This window comes from Astatotilapia calliptera, chromosome 23 (genome assembly GCF_900246225.1).
Source record: "Astatotilapia calliptera chromosome 23, fAstCal1.2, whole genome shotgun sequence".
Classification (NCBI taxonomy): Eukaryota; Metazoa; Chordata; class Actinopteri; order Cichliformes; family Cichlidae; genus Astatotilapia; species Astatotilapia calliptera.
Window position 1 is genome coordinate 4,614,940 of NC_039323.1, and position 23,197 is coordinate 4,638,136.

Below are 23,197 nucleotides of genomic sequence, written 5' to 3' on the forward strand. Positions count from 1 at the left end.
TTGGATACATGCTGGCGTTTGTATCCGATGACTCTGAGAGGTTTCCGAATGTTTCTGTAGTGAACGTTTGAAAGCTGCGAACACGAAGGCTGCGAAGTAACGAACTGAAAATTGCTGTTTCTCACCCCTATTTATAGAAAAACTTCAAAGGATCCTTGTGACATCCTTGTGACATCCTTGTGACATCATCACTCCTAAGCCAATCAGATTGTCACATGACATTTTGGAATGTGGAATGGGGATATGTTTTTTTTTAAACAGTTTTCAAATGTAACTCAATATTTAAGTGTTTCTTACTTGACCCGCTTAGTCGATTAAAAAGTTAATTGCCACGAACACCCCTAATGTTATATAACAGACCACAGAAAAGGGACAGGTTTTTTTCTACGTGACAGAGCTATAATAAATGTTTTGTTTTTTTAAATTATCCTACTTTTTCTAAAAGGGAACATTATTTAAAGAATATGTATTTAATTAAAAACTCTGTATTCATCTAAAGCGTATAACAAGAAGGGTGAGCTTCCTGCTCGAAAAGGAAATGACCAAAATAAATGTATTTCTCTGCAATTACAAACTCTGTGTAAACAGTCTTGGTGTCAAAATAAAGCTAACACTGGTGAGATGTCATCAGAGCTGTAAATATTACTGCAGATGTTACTATGTCAAAGTTACTGTGACTCAAACATAGAAAAAATGATTTTTTATTTCCCTCACCTAATTTTTAAAAGTATTTTATAGCATATAACACGTTTGAAAATATGCTTCGGTTCACATTTAACTCCAGAAAATCATAAATCAAAATATGGATATTACCTGTCCACAGATTCATGGTGACGTAACTGCTCTTTTAACTGTTTGGTGTCTTTGCTTTGTTTGGTGTTTGTAGAAATGGTTTACATGAGCTTTTAGCTGAGACTTCAGAGGTTTCTGTGGACACTACTCATGTCAGCACTTATATTTCTGACCTCGTGTTATAATCGATTAAACGTGATCTCCTCCCTTTTGCCCCCATTTTTGATGTTGTGGGTGCAAATGATCAGGCATGACATTCTCATAATAAAACAGATAAAATACTGCAAAGAATTAATCCTGCATTTGTGTGATTGAAATGTGTGTGCAGTGACACTGTTTTAAAGATTTGGCCTAAATAATTCTGGGGTGAATGAGGCTAAACATGATGACCGGACTAGTGACACCATATCACCTGTGACACACACACACGCACGTATGACTTTGCCAGTTTCAGCTGAAACAATTTCAGTGTTTCAAACCATGTTCCAGAGTTTTTAGTTCACCGTTCATGAGGTTTCAAGAAGAAAATGAAAGACAGATCTGAATGTTTGAAAGTGTTTTGGAAAAACTCTGTAAAGATTAGATGAACAATACTCAAAGGATAAATTCAACTGTTTTATTTTGTTAGATAAGTTGAAAAAAAAAGTTAAACAAGCAAGTAAATAACGAAACAAGGTAAAACGAAGTAAGAGCAAAAAGTTAACAAGTAAATAACGAAACAAGGTTAAATGAGGTAAGTTCAAAAAGTTAACAAGTAAATAACGAAACAAGGTTAAATGAAGTAAGAGCAAAAAGTTAACAAGTAAATAACGAAACAAGGTTAAATGAGGTAAGAGCAAAAAGTTAACAAGTAAATAACGAAACAAGGTTAAATGAGGTAAGCAAAGACAATAAAAAAAAGGTTAAATGAGTAAGCAAGTAAATAAAGAAACAAGGTAGAGGAGAGAAAACCCCAACAATCCCCTCTGAGCAAGCACTAGGCGACAGTGGGGAGGAAAAACTGCCTTTAAACGGGCAGAAACCTCCGGCAGAACCAGGCTCAGGAGGGGGCAGTCAACTGCCGGGACTGGTTGGGGGGTGAACAGAGGTGGAGCAAGACGAGGCTACATCAGTTGAAGAAGCAGTATTGTCCCTCTTCCGGAAAAAGCTGAAGAATCTTTTCTTCTTTTTCATGGACTTTTCCACGAGCCCCTTTTTCTCCAGGATGAGGGTTCTCAACTCATGGATGGTTTCGGTGTTTTGCTCCTCAAGTTTCTTGCATGTTTGTTCCACCTGTTCTAATGTTGCTCGTGTTTCTTCAAGCTGTTCTTTGAGCTCTTTGGATGTTGCCTCCTGTGTCAGCTTTGCCTTCTGCAGGTCTGCATTTCTCACTTGATCTTCTTTGTGCAGGCCTTCTAGCTGCTCATTTCTTTTCTGGGTGTCGCGGAGCGTACACTGCAGGTCTTCATGCATTTTGTCTTGCTTTTGCTTTTGCGCCTGCATTTCTGTGTTTTCCCGCTTCAAGTTGTTGAATTCCAACAATATCCCCTTAATGAGCTCTGAGTTGTTTTTGGCCATTTGATCGATCCTTTTCTGCATCTGTGAGCATCGTTTTTCCAGAGTTTCCTTTTCTCCCTGCAGCTCACTTGTTTTGACCTTCAGTTCATTACAGAATCCTTGCAACTTTTGATTTTTACTCTCAAAGTCCTTGATAGTGCACTTTTCTTCTGACAGTCTTTCTTGCTGTTGCTCCTTCTCTTGAAGAAGGTCTTTATTTTTGACCAATGTTTGTTCCAACTCTGCCTTCACCATTCTGTACTTTTCCTGCATGCCTTGGAGCTCGCGCTGCAGGTCTTTTTGCTTTGTGTCCTGTTGTTCCTTCTGTTGGAGGACTTCTTTATTTTTTTCTTCAGCTTCATCAAGCTTTCTTTGGAGCAGGTGATTCATTTGGTCCATGTATTGGAGATCCCACTCTAGCTTATCAATCGTGGCTTTCCTGCCTTGAAGCTGCTCGGACATTTCTTTCACTTCAGCGCTCTTTTGCTTGTTTTCTTTGATGAGGAATACAATCTGCTCTCTGGCTTGAGCAAACTTGATCCCCCAGCCCTCATTAATAATGTTGATGTCGGGCTGGCGCTGTAGTGTTTCTTCCAGGTGTTTGTTTTGTGCTTCCATTTGTAAGCACTTCTTCTCCAGGTGAACTTTTTCTTCTTCAAGTTGTTGAATTTTGTTCTGGAGATGGTTGTTTTCACTCCTACTCTCCTGTAATGCCCTTTGGGTGGATAAGAGGCCATTTGGAGAAGTTGGCCGGCCACGCAAGGAAGGAGAGGCGGCGTAATCGTTTTGTCTCGGTTGCCGTAATCTTGGATACATGCTGGCGTTTGTATCCGATGACTCTGAGAGGTTTCCAAATTTTTCTGTAGTGAACGTTTGAAGGCTGCAAACACAAAGGCTGCGAAGAAACGAACTGAAAATTGCTGTTTCTCACCCCTATTTATAGAAAAACTTCAAAGGATCCTTGTGACATCCTTGTGACATCCTTGTGACATCATCACTCCTAAGCCAATCAGATTGTCACATGACATTTTGGAATGTGGAATGGGGATATGTTTTTTTTTAAACAGTTTTCAAATTTAACTTAATATTTAAGTGTTTCTTACTTGACCTGCTTAGTCGATTAAAAAGTTAATTGCCACGAACACCCCTAATGTTATATAACAGACCACAGAAAAAAGACAGCTTTTTTCTGCGTGACAGAGCTATAATAAATGTTTTGTTTTTTTAATGATCCTACTTTTTATAAAAGGGAACATTATTTAAAGAATATGTATTTAATTAAAAAACTCTGTATTCATCTAAAGGGTATAACAAGAAGGGTGAGCTTCCTGCTCCAAAATGAAATGACCAAAATAAATGTATTTCTCTGCAATTACAAACTCTGTGTAAACAGTCTTGGTGTCAAAATAAAGCTAACGCTGGTGAGATGTCATCAGAGCTGTAAATATTACTGCAGATGTTACTATGTCAAAGTTACTGTGACTCAAACATAGAAAAATGTCTTTTTCATTTCCCTCACCTAATTTTTCAAAGTATTTTATAGCATATAACACCTTTGAAAATATGCTTTGGTTCCCATTTAACTCCAGAACATCATAAATCAAAATATGGATATTACCTGTCCACAGATTCATGGTGACGTAACTGCTCTTTTAACTGTTTGGTGTCTTTGCTTTGTTTGGTGTTTGTAGAAATGGTTTACATGAGCTTTTAGCTGAGACTCAGAGGTTTCTGTGGACACTACTCATGTCAGCACTTATATTTCTGACCTCGTGTTATAATCGATTAAACGCGATCTCCTCCCTTTTGCCCCCATTTTTGATGGTGTGGGTACAAATGATCAGGCATGACATTCTCATAATAAATCAGATAAGATACTGCAAATAGTTAATCCTGCATTTGTGTGATTGAAAAGTGTGTGCAATGACACTGTTTTAAAGATTTAGCCTAAATCATTTTGGCGTGAATGAGCCTAAACATGATGAGCGGACTAGTGACACCATATCACCTGTGACACACACACACGCACGTATGACTTTGCCAGTTTCAGCTGAAACAATTTCAGTGTTTCAAACCATGTTCCAGAGTTTTTAGGTCACCGTTCATGAGGTTTCAAGAAGAAAATGAAAGACAGATCTGAATGTTTGAAAGTGTTTTGGAAAAACTCTGTAAAGATTAGATGAACAATACTCAAAGGATAAATTCAACTGTTTTATTTTGTTAGATAAGTTGAAAAAAGAGGTAAACGAGCAAGTAAATAACGAAACAAGGTAAAACGAAGTAAGTTCAAAAAGTTAACAAGTAAATAAAGAAACAAGGTTAAATGAGGTAAGTTCAAAAAGTTAACAAGTAAATAACGAAACAAGGTTAAATGAGGTAAGAGCAAAAAGTTAACAAGTAAATAACGAAACAAGGTTAAATGAGGTAAGAGCAAAAAGTTAACAAGTAAATAACGAAACAAGGTAGAGGAGAGAAAACCCCAACAATCCCCTCTGAGCAAGCACTAGGCGACAGTGGGGAGGAAAAACTGCCTTTAAACGGGCAGAAACCTCCGGCAGAACCAGGCTCAGGAGGGGGCAGTCAACTGCCGGGACTGGTTGGGGGGGTGAACAGAGGTGGAGCAAGACGAGGCTACATCAGTTGAAGAAGCAGTATTGTCCCTCTACCGGAAAAAGCTGAAGAATCTTTTCTTCTTTTTCATGGACTTTTCCACGAGCGCCTTTTTGTCCAGGATGAGGGTTCTCAACTCATGGATGGTTTCGGTGTTTTGCTCCTCTAGTTTCTTGCATGTTTGTTCCACCTGTTCTAATGTTGCTTGTGTTTCTTCAAGCTTTTCTTTGAGGTCTTTGGATGTTGCCTCCTGTGTCAGCTTTGCCTTCTGCAGGTCTGCATTTCTCACTTGATCTTCTTTGTGCAGGCCTTCTAGCTGCTCATTTCTTTTCTGGATGTCGCGGAGCGTACACTGCAGGTCTTCATGCGTTTTGTCTTGTTTTTGCTTTTGGGCCTGCATTTCTGTGTTTTCCCGCTTCAAGTTGTTGAATTCCAACAATATCCCCTTAATGAGCTCTGAGTTGTTTTTGGCCATTTGATCGATCCTTTTCTGCATCTGTGAGCATCGTTTTTCCAGAGTTTCCTTTTCTCCCTGCAGCTCACTTGTTTTGACCTTCAGTTCATTACAGAATCCTTGCAACTTTTGATTTTTACTCTCAAAGTCCTTGATAATGCACTTTTCTTCTGGCAGTCTTTCTTTCTGTTGCTCTTTCTCTTGAAGGAGGTCTTTATTTTGGACCAATGTTTGTTCCAACTCTGCCTTCACCATTCTGTACTTTTCCTGCATGCCTTGGAGCTCGCGCTGCAGGTCTTTTTGCTTTGTGTCCTGTTGTTCCTTCTGTTGGAGGACTTCTTTATTTTTTTCTTCAGCTTCATCAAGCTTTCTTTGGAGCAGGTGATTCATTTGGTCCATGTATTGCAGATCCCACTCCATTTTATCAATCGTCGCTTTCCTGCCTTGAAGCTGCTCGGACATTTCTTTAACTTCAGCGCTCTTTTTCTTGTTTTCTTTGATGAGGGATACAATCTGCTCTCTGGCTTGAGCAAACTTGATCCCCCAGCCCTCATTAATAATGTTGATGTCGGGCTGGCGCTGTAGTGTTTCTTCCAGGTGTTTGTTTTGTGCTTCCATCTGTAAGCACTTCTTCTCCAGGTGACGTTTTTCTTCTTCAATTTGTCGAATTTTGTTCTGGAGATGGTTGTTTTCATTCCTACTCTCCTGTAATGCCCTTTGGATGGATAAGAGGCCATTTGGAGAAATTGGCCGGCCACGCGTGGAAGGAGAGGCGGCGAAATCTTTTTGTCTTGGTTGCCGTAATCTTGGATACATGTTGGCGTTTGTATCCGATGACTCTGAGAGGTTTCCAAATTTTTCTGTAGTGAACGTTTGAAGGCTGCAAACACAAAGGCTGCGAAGAAACGAACTGAAAATTGCTGTTTCTCACCCCTATTTATAGAAAAACTTCAAAGGATCCTTGTGACATCCTTGTGACATCCTTGTGACATCATCACTCCTAAGCCAATCAGATTGTCACATGACATTTTGGAATGTGGAATGGGGATATGTTTTTTTTTAAACAGTTTTCAAATGTAACTTAATATTTAAGTGTTTCTTACTTGACCCGCTTAGTCGATTAAAAAGTTAATTGCCACGAACACCCCTAATGTTATATAACAGACCACAGAAAAAAGACAGGTTTTTTTCTACGTGACAGAGCTATAATAAATGTTTTGTTTTTTTAATTATCCTACTTTTTCTAAAAGGGAACATTATTTAAAGAATATGTATTTAATTAAAAACTCTGTATTCATCTAAAGGGTATAACAAGAAGGGTGAGCTTCCTGCTCGAAAAGGAAATGACCAAAATAAATGTATTTCTCTGCAATTACAAACTCTGTGTAAACAGTCTTGGTGTCAAAATAAAGCTAACACTGGTGAGATGTCATCAGAGCTGTAAATATTACTGCAGATGTTACTATGTCAAAGTTACTGTGACTCAAACATAGAAAAAATGATTTTTTATTTCCCTCACCTAATTTTTAAAAGTATTTTATAGCATATAACACGTTTGAAAATATGCTTCGGTTCACATTTAACTCCAGAAAATCATAAATCAAAATATGGATATTACCTGTCCACAGATTCATGGTGCAGTAACTGCTCTTTTAACTGTCTGGTGTCTTTGCTTTGTTTGGTGTTTGTAGACATGGTTTACATGAGTTTTTAGCTGAGACTTCAGAGGTTTCTGTGGACACTACTCATGTCAGCACTTATATTTCTGACCTCGTGTTATAATCGATTAAACGTGATCTCCTCCCTTTTGCCCCCATTTTTGATGTTGTGGGCGCAAATGATCAGGCGTGACATTCTCATAATAAATCAGATAAGATACTGCAAAGAATTAATCCTGCATTTGTGTGATTGAAATGTGTGTGCAGTGACACTGTTTTAAAGATTTGGCCTAAATAATTCTGGAGTGAATGAGGCCTAAACATGATGAGCGGACTAGTGACACCATATCACCTGTGACACACACACACGCACGTATGACTTTGCCAGTTTCAGCTGAAACAATTTCAGTGTTTAGAACCATGTTCCAGAGTTTTTAGTTCACCGTTCATGAGGTTTCAAGAAGAAAATGAAAGACAGATCTGAATGTTTGAAAGTGTTTTGGAAAAACTCTGTAAAGAATAGATGAACAATACTCAAAGGATAAATTCAACTGTTTTATTTTGTTAGATAAGTTGAAAAAAAAGTTAAACAAGCAAGTAAATAACGAAACAAGGTTAAATGAAGTAAGAGCAAAAAGTTAACAAGTAAATAACGAAACAAGGTTAAATGAGGTAAGAGCAAAAAGTTAACAAGTAAATAACGAAACAAGGTTAAATGAAGTAAGAGCAAAAAGTTAACAAGTAAATAACGAAACAAGGTAAAACGAAGTAAGAGCAAAAAGTTAACAAGTAAATAACGAAACAAGGTTAAATGAGGTAAGAGCAAAAAGTTAACAAGTAAATAACGAAACAAGGTTAAATGAAGTAAGAGCAAAAAAGTTAACAAGTAAATAACGAAACAAGGTTAAATGAAGTAAGTTCAAAAAGTTAACAAGTAAATAACGAAACAAGGTTAAATGAAGTAAGAGCAAAAAGTTAACAAGTAAATAACGAAACAAGGTTAAATGAAGTAAGAGCAAAAAGTTAACAAGTAAATAACGAAACAAGGTAGAGGAGAGAAAACCCCAACAATCCCCTCTGAGCAAGCACTAGGCGACAGTGGGGAGGAAAAACTGCCTTTAAACGGGCAGAAACCTCCGGCAGAACCAGGCTCAGGAGGGGGCAGTCAACTGCCGGGACTGGTTGGGGGGGTGAACAGAGGTGGAGCAAGACGAGGCTACATCAGTTGAAGAAGCAGTATTGTCCCTCTACCGGAAAAAGCTGAAGAATCTTTTCTTCTTTTTCATGGACTTTTCCACGAGCGCCTTTTTGTCCAGGATGAGGGTTCTCAACTCATCGATGGTTTCTGTGTTTTGCCTCTCTAGTTTCTTGCATGTTTGTTCCACCTGTTCTAATGTTGCTTGTGTTTCTTCAAGCTTTTCTTTGAGGTCTTTGGATGTTGCCTCCTGTGTCAGCTTTGCCTTCTGCAGGTCTGCATTTCTCACTTGATCTTCTTTGTGCAGGCCTTCTAGCTGCTCATTTCTTTTCTGGATATCGCGGAGCGTACACTGCAGGTCCTCATGCGTTTTGTCTTGTTTTTGCTTTTGGGCCTGCATTTCTGTGTTTTCCCGCTTCAAGTTGTTGAATTCCAACAATATCCCCTTAATGAGCTCTGAGTTGTTTTTGGCCATGTGATCAATCTTTTTCTGCATGTGTGAGCATCGTTTTTCTAGTGTTTCCTTTTCTCCCTCCAGCTCACTTGTTTTGACCTTCAGTTCATCACAGAATCCTTGCAACTTTTGATTTTTACTCTCAAAGTCCTTGATAATGCACTTTTCTTCTGGCAGTCTTTCTTTCTGTTGCTCTTTCTCTTGAAGGAGGTCTTTATTTTGGACCAATGTTTGTTCCAACTCTGCCTTCACCATTCTGTACTTTTCCTGCATGCCTTGGAGCTCGCGCTGCAGGTCTTTTTGCTTTGTGTCCTGTTGTTCCTTCTGTTGGAGGACTTCTTTATTTTTTTCTTCAGCTTCATCAAGCTTTCTTTGGAGCAGGTGATTCATTTGGTCCATGTATTGCAGATCCCACTCCATTTTATCAATCGTCGCTTTCCTGCCTTGAAGCTGCTCGGACATTTCTTTAACTTCAGCGCTCTTTTTCTTGTTTTCTTTGATGAGGGATACAATCTGCTCTCTGGCTTGAGCAAACTTGATCCCCCAGCCCTCATTAATAATGTTGATGTCGGGCTGGCGCTGTAGTGTTTCTTCCAGGTGTTTGTTTTGTGCTTCCATCTGTAAGCACTTCTTCTCCAGGTGACGTTTTTCTTCTTCAATTTGTCGAATTTTGTTCTGGAGATGGTTGTTTTCATTCCTACTCTCCTGTAATGCCCTTTGGATGGATAAGAGGCCATTTGGAGAAATTGGCCGGCCACGCGTGGAAGGAGAGGCGGCGAAATCTTTTTGTCTTGGTTGCCGTAATCTTGGATACATGTTGGCGTTTGTATCCGATGACTCTGAGAGGTTTCCAAATTTTTCTGTAGTGAACGTTTGAAGGCTGCAAACACAAAGGCTGCGAAGAAACGAACTGAAAATTGCTGTTTCTCACCCCTATTTATAGAAAAACTTCAAAGGATCCTTGTGACATCCTTGTGACATCCTTGTGACATCATCACTCCTAAGCCAATCAGATTGTCACATGACATTTTGGAATGTGGAATGGGGATATGTTTTTTTTTAAACAGTTTTCAAATGTAACTTAATATTTAAGTGTTTCTTACTTGACCTGCTTAGTCGATTAAAAAGTTAATTGCCACGAACACCCCTAATGTTATATAACAGACCACAGAAAAAGACAGCTTTTTTCTGCGTGACAGAGCTATAATAAATGTTTTGTTTTTTTAATGATCCTACTTTTTCTAAAAGGGAACATTATTTAAAGAATATGTATTTAATTAAAAACTCTGTATTCATCTAAAGGGTATACCAAGAAGGGTGAGCTTCCTGCTTGAAAAGGAAATGACCAAAATAAATGTATTTCTCTGCAATTACAAACTCTGTGTAAACAGTCTTGGTGTCAAAATAAAGCTAACACTGGTGAGATGTCATCAGAGCTGTAAATATTACTGCAGATGTTACTATGTCAAAGTTACTGTGACTCAAACATAGAAAAAATGATTTTTTATTTCCCTCACCTAATTTTTAAAAGTATTTTATAGCATATAACACGTTTGAAAATATGCTTCGGTTCACATTTAACTCCAGAAAATCATAAATCAAAATATGGATATTACCTGTCCACAGATTCATGGTGCAGTAACTGCTCTTTTAACTGTCTGGTGTCTTTGCTTTGTTTGGTGTTTGTAGACATGGTTTACATGAGCTTTTAGCTGAGATTCAGAGGTTTCTGTGGACACTACTCATGTCAGCACTTATATTTTTGACCTCGTGTTATAATTAGAGATGGCGCTTAGTCGATTAAAAAGTTAATTGCCACGAACACCCCTAATGTTATATAACAGACCACAGAAAAGAGACAGGTTTTTTTTCTACGTGACAGAGCTATAATAAATGTTTTGTTTTTTTTAATTATCCTACTTTTTCTAAAAGGGAACATTATTTAAAGAATATGTATTTAATTAAAAACTCTGTATTCATCTAAAGGGTATAACAAGAAGGGTGAGCTTCCTGCTCGAAAAGGAAATGACCAAAATAAATGTATTTCTCTGCAATTACAAACTCTGTGTAAACAGTCTTGGTGTCAAAATAAAGCTAACACTGGTGAGATGTCATCAGAGCTTTAAATATTACTGCAGATGTTACTATGTCAAAGTTACTGTGACTCAAACATAGAAAAAATGATTTTTTATTTCCCTCACCTAATTTTTAAAAGTATTTTATAGCATATAACACGTTTGAAAATATGTTTCGGTTCACATTTAACTCCAGAAAATCATAAATCAAAATATGGATATTAGCTGTCCACAGATTCATGGTGACGTAACTGCTCTTTTAACTGTCTGGTGTCTTTGCTTTGTTTGGTGTTTGTAGACATGGTTTACATGAGCTTTTAGCTGAGATTCAGAGGTTTCTGTGGACACTACTCATGTCAGCACTTATATTTCTGACCTCGTGTTATAATCGATTAAACGTGGTCTCCTCCCTTTTGCCCCCATTTTTGATGTTGTGGGTGCAAATGATCAGGCATGACATTCTCATAATAAATCAGATAAAATACTGCAAAGAATTAATCCTGCGTTTGTGTGATTGAAATGTGTGTGCAGTGACACTGTTTTAAAGATTTGGCCTAAATAATTCTGGAGTGAATGAGCCTAAACATGATGACCGGACTAGTGACACCATATCACCTGTGACACTCACACACACACACACACACACACACACACACGTATGACTTTGCCAGTTTCAGCTGAAACAATTTCAGTGTTTCAAACCATGTTCCAGAGTTTTTAGTTCACCGTTCATGCGGTTTCAAGAAGAAAATGAAAGACAGATCTGAATGTTTGAAAGTGTTTTGGAAAAACTCTGTAAAGATTAGATGAACAATACTCAAAGGATAAATTCAACTGTTTTATTTTGTTAGATAAGTTGAAAAAAAGTTAAACAAGCAAGTAAATAAAGAAACAAGGTAAAACGAAGTAAGAGCAAAAAGTTAACAAGTAAATAACGAAACAAGGTTAAATGAGGTAAGTTCAAAAAGTTAACAAGTAAATAACGAAACAAGGTTAAATGAGGTAAGTTCAAAAAGTTAACAAGTAAATAACGAAGCAAGGTTAAATGAGGTAAGAGCAAAAAGTTAACAAGTAAATAACGAAACAAGGTTAAATGAGGTAAGAGCAAAAAGTTAACAAGTAAATAACGAAACAAGGTTAAATGAGGTAAGTTCATAAAAGTTAACAAGTAAATAACGAAACAAGGTTAAATGAGGTAAGTTCAAAAAGTTAACAAGTAAATAACGAAGCAAGGTTAAATGAGGTAAGAGCAAAAAGTTAACAAGTAAATAAAGAAAGAAGGTAGAGGAGAGAAAACCCCAACAATCCCCTCTGAGCAAGCACTAGGCGACAGTGGGGAGGAAAAACTGCCTTAAAACGGGCAGAAACCTCCGGCAGAACCAGGCTCAGGAGGGGGCAGTCAACTGCCGGGACTGGTTGGGGGGTGAACAGAGGTGGAGCAAGACGAGGCTACATCAGTTGAAGAAGCAGTATTGTCCCTCTACCGGAAAAAGCTGAAGAATCTTTTCTTCTTTTTCATGGACTTTTCCACGAGCGCCTTTTTGTCCAGGATGAGGGTTCTCAACTCATCGATGGTTTCTGTGTTTTGCCTCTCAAGTTTCTTGCATGTTTGTTCCACCTGTTCTAATGTTGCTTGTGTTTCTTCAAGCTTTTCTTTGAGGTCTTTGGATGTTGCCTCCTGTGTCAGCTTTGCCTTCTGCAGGTCTGCATTTCTCACTTGATCTTCTTTGTGCAGGCCTTCTAGCTGCTCATTTCTTTTCTGGATGTCGCGGAGCGTACACTGCAGGTCTTCATGCGTTTTGTCTTGTTTTTGCTTTTGGGCCTGCATTTCTGTGTTTTCCCGCTTCAAGTTGTTGAATTCCAACAATATCCCCTTAATGAGCTCCGAGTTGTTTTTCGCCATGTGATCAATCTTTTTCTGCATGTGTGAGCATCGTTTTGCCAGTGTTTCCTTTTCTCCCTCCAGCTCACTTGTTTTGACCTTCAGTTCATTACAGACTTCTTGCATTTTTTGATTTTTACTCTCAAAGTCCTTGATAATGCACTTTTCTTCTGTCAGTCTTTCTTGCTTTTGCTCTTTCTCTTGAAGGAGGTCTTTATTTTGGACCAGTGTTTGATCCAACTTTGCCTTCACCATTCTGTACTTTTCCTGCATGCCTTGGAGTTCGCGCTGCAGGTCTTTTTGCTTTGTGTCCTGTTGTTCCTTCTGTTGGAGGACTTCTTTATTTTTTTCTTCAGCTTCATCAAGCTTTCTTTGGAGCAGGTGATTGATTTGGTCCATGTATTGCAGATCCCACTCTATTTTATCAATCGTCGCTTTCCTGCCTTGAAGCTGCTCGGACATTTCTTTAACTTCAGCGCTCTTTTTCTTGTTTTCTTTGATGAGGAATACAATCTGCTCTCTGGCTTGAGCAAACTTGATCCCCCAGCCCTCATTAATAATGTTGATGTCGGGCTGGCGCTGTAGTGTTTCTTCCAGGTGTTTGTTTTGTGCTTCCATTTGTAAGCACTTCTTCTCCAGGTGACGTTTTTCTTCTTCAATTTGTCGAATTTTGTTCTGGAGATGGTTGTTTTCATTCCTACTCTCCTGTAATGCCCTTTGGATGGATAAGAGGCCATTTGGAGAAATTGGCCGGCCACGCGTGGAAGGAGAGGCGGCGAAATCTTTTTGTCTTGGTTGCCGTAATCTTGGATACATGTTGGCGTTTGTATCCGATGACTCTGAGAGGTTTCCAAATTTTTCTGTAGTGAACGTTTGAAGGCTGCAAACACAAAGGCTGCGACGAAACGAACTGAAAATTGCTGTTTCTCACCCCTATTTATAGAAAAACTTCAAAGGATCCTTGTGACATCCTTGTGACATCCTTGTGACATCATCACTCCTAAGCCAATCAGATTGTCACATGACATTTTGGAATGTGGAATGGGGATATGTTTTTTTTAAAGCAGCATATATCACTGTTTAGATTGTTAACATGTGTGTAACATTAAGTACAAAAAAGTCCATAAAGGCATAATAAACAGCGACCACATAAAAAGACAAAACAAAACAATAATTACAAGACTGAGCATCCCATAAAATGAGCAGGGCCTAATGACAGGCCCTGTACTAGGAGCCTAGTTCAACTTTTACTTTCTGTTTTCAGGATTCATTTACCCTAACATCAGCGATCACATTCTAGGGTATGGTTGCAGCCAGTGTTGGAGTCATTACGTTACTTAATTACTCACTTTGTCAGTAAATAAATATTCTACACATCTACAGCGAGCCATGCCTCTGAGTCCACTTCCCTTCACCTGACATGGTCTTCATCAGGGGTTGAGGAACCAGGACACACTGATGAAAAGTCAGCTATTAGAACAAGAAGGCATAAGTAGACAAGGGATGACAATAAGGAACTTTTGGAATACCACTATGCATGTAAGTTTTATGCATTCATCAGAAATGACCGTAGACATTACTGGATTACTCACAAATCATTAAACATTATGTGTTATGTCATTAAACTGTCCACCAGTGAACACGAGTATGGAATCATATGGCTTTTTCAATAGTTTCACCAGTTATGACTTGTGTGACGCTGGGACAGCCACGTATTTCAAAATGTGTTACACACAGATAAACACAAACTCCACCTAACTCATGTTAGGGCAAATATTAGTGTTTAGTTGTTAGTAATAACAGAATCTTAATATTACTTATAAGGCACTCCCAGAAAATGGCATGTTATTTGATCTTGCATGATGAATTTACTGTTGTTGTCACAGTGTGCAGAAGCAGATTGGGTGGAGTGGACAATAAAGGACCCAAATGCAGCAAAGCAAAACGTGGAAACAAAATTAATATTAACTGAAAACGAGCCATTGATTAATGGCTGGTTTTGTACATACAAAACAAGGGGCAACGGGAAAATTAAACACTAACCTAAACTGGGTAAACTAAGGTTAAACATAGAAAACCCTGAAACCTGAAGACTTGGAAACATGAAAAGAAACCACAGACAACCTGATAAGGAATGAATGAAAACATGCAGACACACAGGAGGTGATCAGGTCAAGTGTAAACACATGGGGAAACAGCTGATTAAAATGAATATAATGATGCCACACTGGAAGTAAAACTAAACACAATGAACATAGGACACCAGACCTCTTCAAAATAAAACAGGAAACATAATGAGATGCAGACAAAACACAAGAGTGACAACATAGGACACGCAGACATGAAACATGCGAAGAGCGAGGGAGACTGAAACATATGGGTGCAGACACAAGGGGAAGCTAATAAACAATGAACTATAACAGGGAAACATAGACAAAATACAAATGAACTTAGATAACGTAATGAACTTCAACATAAACCATAAACATCAAAATATATTAAAACTCAAAACGCTGGGTCAAATGACCCAGGATCGTAACAGTTGTATGTTTCTGTTCATGAGTTTGTTTGTCATTCATATAGAATGAAACAAGTGAAATAAAAAATACTGATGGCTGCTCAGTTTCCTAATAGATGCATCTATGTATAAATTTGAAAATCTTTGGTCACCTACTTGAGTTATCGCATTCCCGAGATTTTTGGAAAACCCGACCTCTGACCTCAGCCTTGACACCATTATTAAGATTTGAACTCATGTGGGATTTGTCCCAGATGAGCCAATGGCAGGGGTAGACAACTCCAGGCCTTGAGTGCCGGTGTCCTGCAGGTTTTAGATATCACCCTGGGTCAAAATACCTGAATCAAATGATTAGTTCATTACCAGAACTTCAAGACATGTTGAGGAGATAATTTAGCCATTTGAATCAGCTGTGTTGGATCAAGGACCCATGTAAAACCTGCAGGACACTGTCCCTAGAGGCCTGGAGTTGCCTACCCCTGGCCTATGGTATCAATTTGAATACCAAGGTGATATGTTTCTCGAGTTATCATGTTCACAAGATGTATTAGAAAATTTGACCTCTGACCACAATGCCAAGGAACCAATATTTGTTCATTTGTTTTCTACCTTCTCTTTCTGTCTGTTGTACATTATTATAAAAAGGTTTCCTGCAAAAGTCAAGTACAGTAATCTCAACACAGAAATCAACAAACAAAGAATAATGGGATCTTAGGAAGAGTGCAAAAAAGTGACAAACATTTTTTCTTAAGTGATGCTGTTCCTTCATCCCTGTTAGCTGATAACAGCCGAATTAACCTCTTGGTGACATTAAATTTAAATTACTTTAGGTCTCATGTTACATTTCAATGTAAAACAGGGACACTTTTATGACCCTCGCAGTTTTCATACTAAACCACAAGGTGGCGTTCTCTACTATATTTTGTTGGCACTTGTGTCTTCATCGCAGTTCACTGTAATCCAGGTAAAACTATAAAACCAAGCATCAATATTAAAAAGCACATTAACATGTAAACATGTAAACAAATTCACAAAGACATACTAGTGCACATTTATAGCACTTTTGGCAAATATGACACATATAATATCTAGCATGTAACTTAATAACAAATGACAAAAAGTGTTAAACATTGTCTGCGCGATTACTTTTCATTCCTCTGGTGAAACTACTGCATCTACAACTATTCTCAGTAAATATTGCGTCTTTGTTATCATTTACCTCTGCACATACGGTTTCCTTTATTTTTTTCTGAAGTACACAGCAGCTTTCAGAAACCCTTAAAAGTATAGCTGAAAGTTTAAGTGACCGGACTGCTGCTCATGACAATGTGAGTTGCACTAACCCTCCCCTATATAGCAAAAGGGTGTGTGTGTGTGTGTGTGTGTGTGTGTGTGTGTGTGTGTATATGTGCGTCGATTGGGTGTAACTGTAGTGATGGTGGGGGGGTTGGGGGGTGGAGAAGGAATAATTTACACCAACAGTTTTTAGGATTTGATTGGCTGTGTCCATTTTGTTGACTCATTAATTACTGTGTCCAGACCACATCCTTTCAGCTCAAAATATTAAGCTGTGCATCCCAGTAGATTTGAAAACTGTGAACATTAAAGACAGATAACAAGAAATGTTGCGCCTCATCGTTTTCATCTCATGTGGCATTCTCTTCCTCGTCCAGTCAGGTGAGTAATGTTTTATATTTTACTTTCATTTACTTACTGATAATTGTCTCCTTCATGTAAATAAACAGAATACAAAGTTCCATTACTGATATCTTTTTAGTCTTAGAAAGCCATTAATGCCGGGTGTTTGTTTCTCTCACTTGTTCTTGACTTAATGTGCTGATTTTGTTATGCGACTGGATATTTTCTTTTTGTTTTAGGTCATGGTTCTGAGATTATTGGAGGAAGAGAAGTCAGGCCACACTCACTCCCTTTTATGACTTATTTGTTAAGTAAAAACAGTTTCTGTGGCGGGACATTAATCCATCCACAATGGGTCCTGACGGCCGCACACTGCACCAAGTATGAACCCGAGTTACTTTTCTTGAAATTTCAAATCAAAATATTGCAGTATTATTTTTTTTTTTGAAACAGTGAGTGCATTATAATGATATTGGTTAAAAAACAGATTATGTCTGTAAACACTGATCACTGATATGGTCTGTGTAAACCTTTTTGCAGCTTTACAAGTCTATTATTTTAAAGACCTCATAGTAGTATTACTATGAAAACTTACCAATACAAAACTTCTTTCTCAGACTGCTGACTTACGCGTGGTTCCTAAGGGTCTTAAGAAAAGAACAGGAGAAAGAGCCTTTAACTTTTGGGCCTTTTCAGGATTCATGAGAAAGACACCGCTCTACTTTTAAGAATAGGCTTTTTTGAAAAAACATATACTGCAATGGGCCTAGGCTGCTGGGGGGCATCCCATGATGCACTGTGTTTATGTATTTATACACCAATCTGCATTTATTTGTTATTATTCATTTCTGACTCTCTCCTCCCGCTTTGAGTAGATTTGACTGTTTGGTACATTACTGAAAAAAAAGTTGATCACACTCCTTCCAGGCTTCAGCCACAAACATGCAAAGAATAATGCCTTTTAAAAAGTAAATATCAAAATTATTTCGTGTTACACCTGCTCTAGAACTGGAACAAGAAAGTAGGTAATAAAATGTGGCAGTGATTGTAATGGACATTTGCTTTTAGTCTATATATTTATTTGAGCTATCCTACTAATTCCTGTAATATTTAGTCCTAAGTCCTAAATAGAGGACATCCAGGGCTCTCTATTGATATCTCGTGTGTTTGAATGGCCTTTTTTAGCCCCGAAGAGGAAGGAAATCTTAAAAAAAGTTCAATGTGAACTGTCATCACTAAAGTTTTGTTTTTTTTATTTGTCAGAATGAGGTGGGTTATCCTAGGTGCACACTCCATAAACGAAGAGGAAAAAGGTTCCAAGCAGGTCCGAGAGGTTGAGGAACTCTTCCCTCATCCTGACTATTACCACTATCTCCAGGGCAACGACCTCATGCTGATTAAGGTAAGGTGATAATTGAGTGTCTCATAGCAATAGGTGGTTCATGACTTTTGAACAATGCTGCAAACAGACTTACTTTAAGACAAACTCTGTGAAGGTAATGTATAGACAGCCATTATCGATATGTAATATTTCTTTTTATTTCTCTTTTTTTAGCTTAAGAAACCAGCAGAGATAACCAAAACCGTGAAATACTTACAGTTGGGGAAAATAGTCAAAAGGCCTGCAGATGGGAGAAGGTGTCTGGTGGCTGGATGGGGACAAACTGAAAACAATGAAACATCAGATGTCCTCAAGGGTGGCCATGTAGCTGTGATCAGCAGACAGAAGTGCAACTCTTGCGATTATTACAACCACAACCCTTCTATCACCAGGGACATGATTTGCGCTGGTACATTTGGCAAAAGAAACGATTCTAGCTGTTATGTAAGTATGACAGATGCATGTTCTTTTTATTTTTTTGTTCATATATTTAATCATATATTTGATCTTGCTGATGTAGGGGGATTCAGGAGGACCACTGCTGTGCTACGGAATGTTGGTTGGAGTCACTTCTTTTGGATCTCATGGGTGCATGACAAAACCTGCGGTCTACTCGTTTCTCTCAAAGAAACAACTAAAGTGGATCAAAAAAACAATGAAGTCATCTGAAACCAAAAATCAGTGAAATCGAGCCGTACCAGCTAAGCAAGACGGGCATATTTGATGCTTTTTAAATCTGGCAGCTGCTGTCACTGTTAACCACTTACTTGAACATTATCCATTTTATTTCATTCTTCCTCTTCTTTATGATATTTTAGTTTTTACAGACTGTCCACATGATAGCCGCCCATAGTTAGTCTGTTAGGTAAATTTGGCACAAACATGAACTTTTTCCAAATATCATATAACTCAAAGTACCTCCAAATGTGAATGCTCTTGTTTGTTGCAGACAGCTACAATGCAAACAGGAAAAGGATCTTTTTAATGTATACAAAAAATAAATAGATAAATGAAAGTGAAAAAACAAAGCGAGATTAGCCAAAGAGACTCACCATGGCATGTATTGCAAACTTAAGCTGAAAATAAATAAATCTGTAAGCAGACGTTTTGACAAAAATGACAAAAAAAATTTTTTGAGTATGCTTTAATGTTTATTTCATTTCTCATTTTAAGTATTTTGCTTGAAAAGGCCAAAAACAACAATATTGTGTAATTAACTTTCTAGCTTTTCTACTTTCTAATAAAGCTTGTGGCATGACAAAAACAACAACACATCTGTCATTTTCGTGTTCTTTTCTTTTCTTCTTTTTAGTGCATTTCCTTAATTGTGTCATCGCCTTACAGTAATTCCTAAGTCTCCTAAGTCATCTTTGTAAAATTTATGTTTCAGTCTTTCAGTCCTTTAGTGTTCAAGTTAAAGGCATTTTATTCCTAATATTATTTATTGTAATTTCTGTAAACAAGCTACCAGATGGCAAAAAGTAATTATTCTTGAATCTTATCAAGATGTTTTCCTGAAGTACGATTAAAAAAAAGTCTGATATTCATCATCGTTCGGAGATTATTGGAGGGAAAAGAAAAATATTGCCTTATTTATTTTTAACAGACAGATAAGACGTTGTGATTGTTTTAAAATTGAATTGTAACAATTTCACAGATACAAGCAGGTTAAAGAATTTTGTAGCCTTATATGTCTGTACTTTAACTGTACATTAACTATTGCCATTTTCTTATTATATAGAATAGAAAGCATGGTGAAATTGACATCCCTTTGAAATCATATGAAAACTCTGATGAAAGACATTTGTAGGTTTGAACATTGCATATTACTAAAACAAAGAGAGCTGGAAAATATTTCATGAAAAGTAGCATTGATATTATTCAGAAAGTAAAAGAAAATGAATCGATTCTGTGTTAATGTTTTAATTAAAAAGTCTTTCAGGCTGCCTGGCAATCTGATAACGTTGATAAAACTAGAGGATTAAAACTGCTACGTGTATTTAAAAGAAACTTTTTGTAGTATTTACTTACCAAATGTGTCTTCCTCTTGGTTTTACAAAATAAAACCAGATGACTGCTTGTAGATAAATAGCTGGCTCAACTTGAATGCGTTTGTTCATTCATTGTATACTCTAGGATTCCAAGAGTACCATATAAGTTGTAACGAGTTGGGCCATTAAAGTTAAATAGTAGACTCAGTTTGAATTTATGTCTTAATACGTTATCTATCTTCAAAGATCTTTAGGACCATTACATGTTATATCAACTAATTCAGTTACAGAAAGATGCACTACTTAAAACAATTAGTAGATTAACAGCAAATATCATCCGGTTCCATAAAGGTAAAAACAGCATCATAAATGAAATATATTTAGACAGCAATTTGTTTGAACTAGTATTTAATTTATTATTAGAGTCAACTGCTGTGAAGTGAAAAGCTATTTTCACTCAATAAATCTTATTTCTTTATTATTTACTGCCAACCGAATGAGAAAAACATTTTTATCCAGTAAACACTTGGTGTCATATCAGACACTTCTCACTTATTTTCAGCTCATAACTAGTAATCCAGTTGGTAATTAAATTTTGCACTTTATTGGACACTTAAATAAGCAATGTACAAACCCCAGTGAATTTTAAAAGCTGTTTAGCTCTCACTCTTATTTTTTTCAGGTGTTTACTCCAGGCTTGTTGTAATAAACGAACCCACACGCATTTTGTGAGAATATCTTACTTGCAATAACAGATTTAGATTCATTTAGTGAGCTAAAGTTCAAGAAGGCTGATGTAAAACCATGATACTTTGCTTTGGAAACTTTTGACAACTTTTGCATAATCTTCAGCAGCAAACTAGATGAACCACAAAAACCACAAACCAGATAAGATTTGAACTTCAATGTGCTTTCCCAAACTCACAGTTATGACATTTTGGCTGTATTTAGTAGAAAATTGATAAATGTTAATAAAGTTGGCTACACTGAGTCTGACCTTAACTTCTCTAAGATATTGAATAACACTGTGACAGCATTAAGAGTCAGTAGAAGCAGAGGCTTTATCTTTATTGGGTTAGGGGATATAATGACTATTTTTGTTTGTTTTGCTTTGTTTGTTTTTTTAATCAGAGTTTCTAAGCCTTTATTATTTGTCAGGTTAAACACTGGAAGGAAAAAGACAAAAGAGAAAAAAAAAGAAAAAAGAAAAAAAAAAGAAAATGATAAATGTAATTTTGTAAGTTTCCCAGACATGAAGACGTTAGAAGGACTTTTGTAACTCGGTATACTGCATAAGGGTGGATACCATTTGCAATTTTTCAGATTGACCTCTTCCATCATAAATTTGGTCTTTAATTGTAGGTAAGTGTGAATAAAATGCAATTAAAATTTCAAAAATAGTAAATATTATTGACTTGAAAACCAAAGCTAGCATACAGGCTTTAATTCTAGCATGTCTTTATGCGTTATTTTATGAAGCAGCTAAATTCAGTGAATGCTTGCAGACCACTGACAGAATGTAAAATAACAACGTCACTTCTTTTCACTACATCCTAGATTTGTCATCATTTGCTTGCATGTCTAGAACACTGTCACCTTTATTCTTATCTTGACCTTTATGACCACATCCTTTTTATAGTGTGAATATGCAGCTTGTGATATCTTGGTCAATCATGCTATCTTTTGTGGTTCCAGATCTTTTGCAGTGCCTGCATTGCAACACAGTTTGTCACATTAATCTGTATTTCTTCCATACTTCTGTTTATTGCAAGTGAATAGTGTTTTACATTAACTTAATAAATTTATATTTTTATTTACTAATTAATTAGTTAATTGTTTATTTGTTGTCTACATGATGTAGACCAATTTCACTGGTTAAAAAAAAAAAACCCATCAGTACTGTTTGTTTCTTTTTAAACTGAAGTGAATTCAATTTAGTGTCTACTGTACCATACCACAGACTGCTGAACTAAGGCACTGATAAACACACGGTCACTTTTCAGTTGTCAGGTACTGGACTGGTCACTGTGTCCATCTCGCCCACCGTCTTCTTTATTAGCACCAAATATGATGTTAATATTTTGATCAACACCAACAACAACAGCAATGGCGATGACGACAATAATGATGATGATGTTGAAGTATTTCACTGTAGCTGTTTTTGTTTAAGTGTACTTTGCTTTTTAAATGAATTTGTTGATTCACAAGAATTCACAAGAAATAAATTAAGAGACGATCAAAGCTTTGGAAAGAAGAAACTTTGCAGAGCATGTGCTACTCCCAGTAGTCAGTAAAGATGTGGTTGCTTAGATTTTTTTGTTTTGTAAAATACTACATTATGTTTTCTCTTGCCATATCAATATACCATCAAATGCAATTTTCTGTATTTGTACAGCTCAACTGTTGCCTTTGTCTAATTCTTCATTATAGCCAGCAGAGGGCAGCAGACATTCTTATACGTCATCATCTTGGCTGGGTGGTTACCTTTAACCTGGCCACAATCTTCATCCTCAGCTCGGTATATTCATCTGTCATTGCATGTGCCAAGTTCATCTGGTTCATTTCCTCTACTCTCTTCTACTAGGGTTGGCTCATTATTTCAGTATTGCTCAATATTGTTCCTATTGTGCTGTGACCCAGGGGTAGGCAAGCACACAGCAGGTATCTCCTATTAATGTTAATGCACTGAGCTACTACTGGTGGTGTTTCTTGGTCAATGTGTTGGCTTTTTCCTCAACCATAGTTCCCAGATGCATTGCATATAACTCCTTTTACCAGGTTGGTTGGCACAGTAACACTGAATTAATTCAACATTATCAGCCTTTTTCCAGTACCCCAGTTCTCGTCAGTATATCCTCAAAACTTGACTCGAACAGTCCTAATACCAGCAATGTCTGAGCTGGCTTCACTTACATGCCCCCCACACCCTGTTGGATAATAATTTACACAATGTTTAATATTTACTTTATCTTGTCAGTTTGATATATGACAGGCTCATTGCACCTTCTTGTGT

At 37.2% G+C, this 23,197-nt stretch overlaps 3 protein-coding genes across 3 annotated transcripts; 1 reads left to right on the forward strand and 2 right to left on the reverse strand.

Moving 5' to 3' along the window:
• Positions 1 to 1,788: 1,788 nt before the first annotated feature.
• Positions 1,789 to 9,825, reverse strand: LOC113015830 (myosin-10-like). The gene is made up of 4 exons (XM_026158182.1): positions 8,302 to 9,825; positions 4,995 to 6,272; positions 3,432 to 3,436; positions 1,789 to 3,254 (listed from the first exon to the last, which is right to left on the reverse strand). The coding sequence occupies exons 1-4, from the start codon at positions 9,513 to 9,515 to the stop codon at positions 1,846 to 1,848; spliced, it is 3,906 nt and encodes a 1,301-aa protein (XP_026013967.1). The 5' UTR covers positions 9,516 to 9,825; the 3' UTR covers positions 1,789 to 1,845.
• On the reverse strand, positions 4,884 to 6,619 carry LOC113016427 (myosin-13-like). Its single transcript, XM_026159255.1, has one exon. The coding sequence runs from the start codon at positions 6,206 to 6,208 to the stop codon at positions 4,991 to 4,993; it is 1,218 nt and encodes a 405-aa protein (XP_026015040.1). The 5' UTR covers positions 6,209 to 6,619; the 3' UTR covers positions 4,884 to 4,990.
• Positions 9,826 to 16,758: 6,933 nt separating the features above from the next.
• Positions 16,759 to 19,314, forward strand: LOC113016430 (granzyme K-like). The gene is made up of 5 exons (XM_026159258.1): positions 16,759 to 16,851; positions 17,052 to 17,193; positions 18,076 to 18,214; positions 18,368 to 18,637; positions 18,714 to 19,314. Exons 1-5 carry the CDS (start codon positions 16,797 to 16,799, stop codon positions 18,876 to 18,878), a joined length of 771 nt encoding a protein of 256 aa, XP_026015043.1. The 5' UTR covers positions 16,759 to 16,796; the 3' UTR covers positions 18,879 to 19,314.
• The last annotated feature ends 3,883 nt before the right edge of the window (positions 19,315 to 23,197 follow it).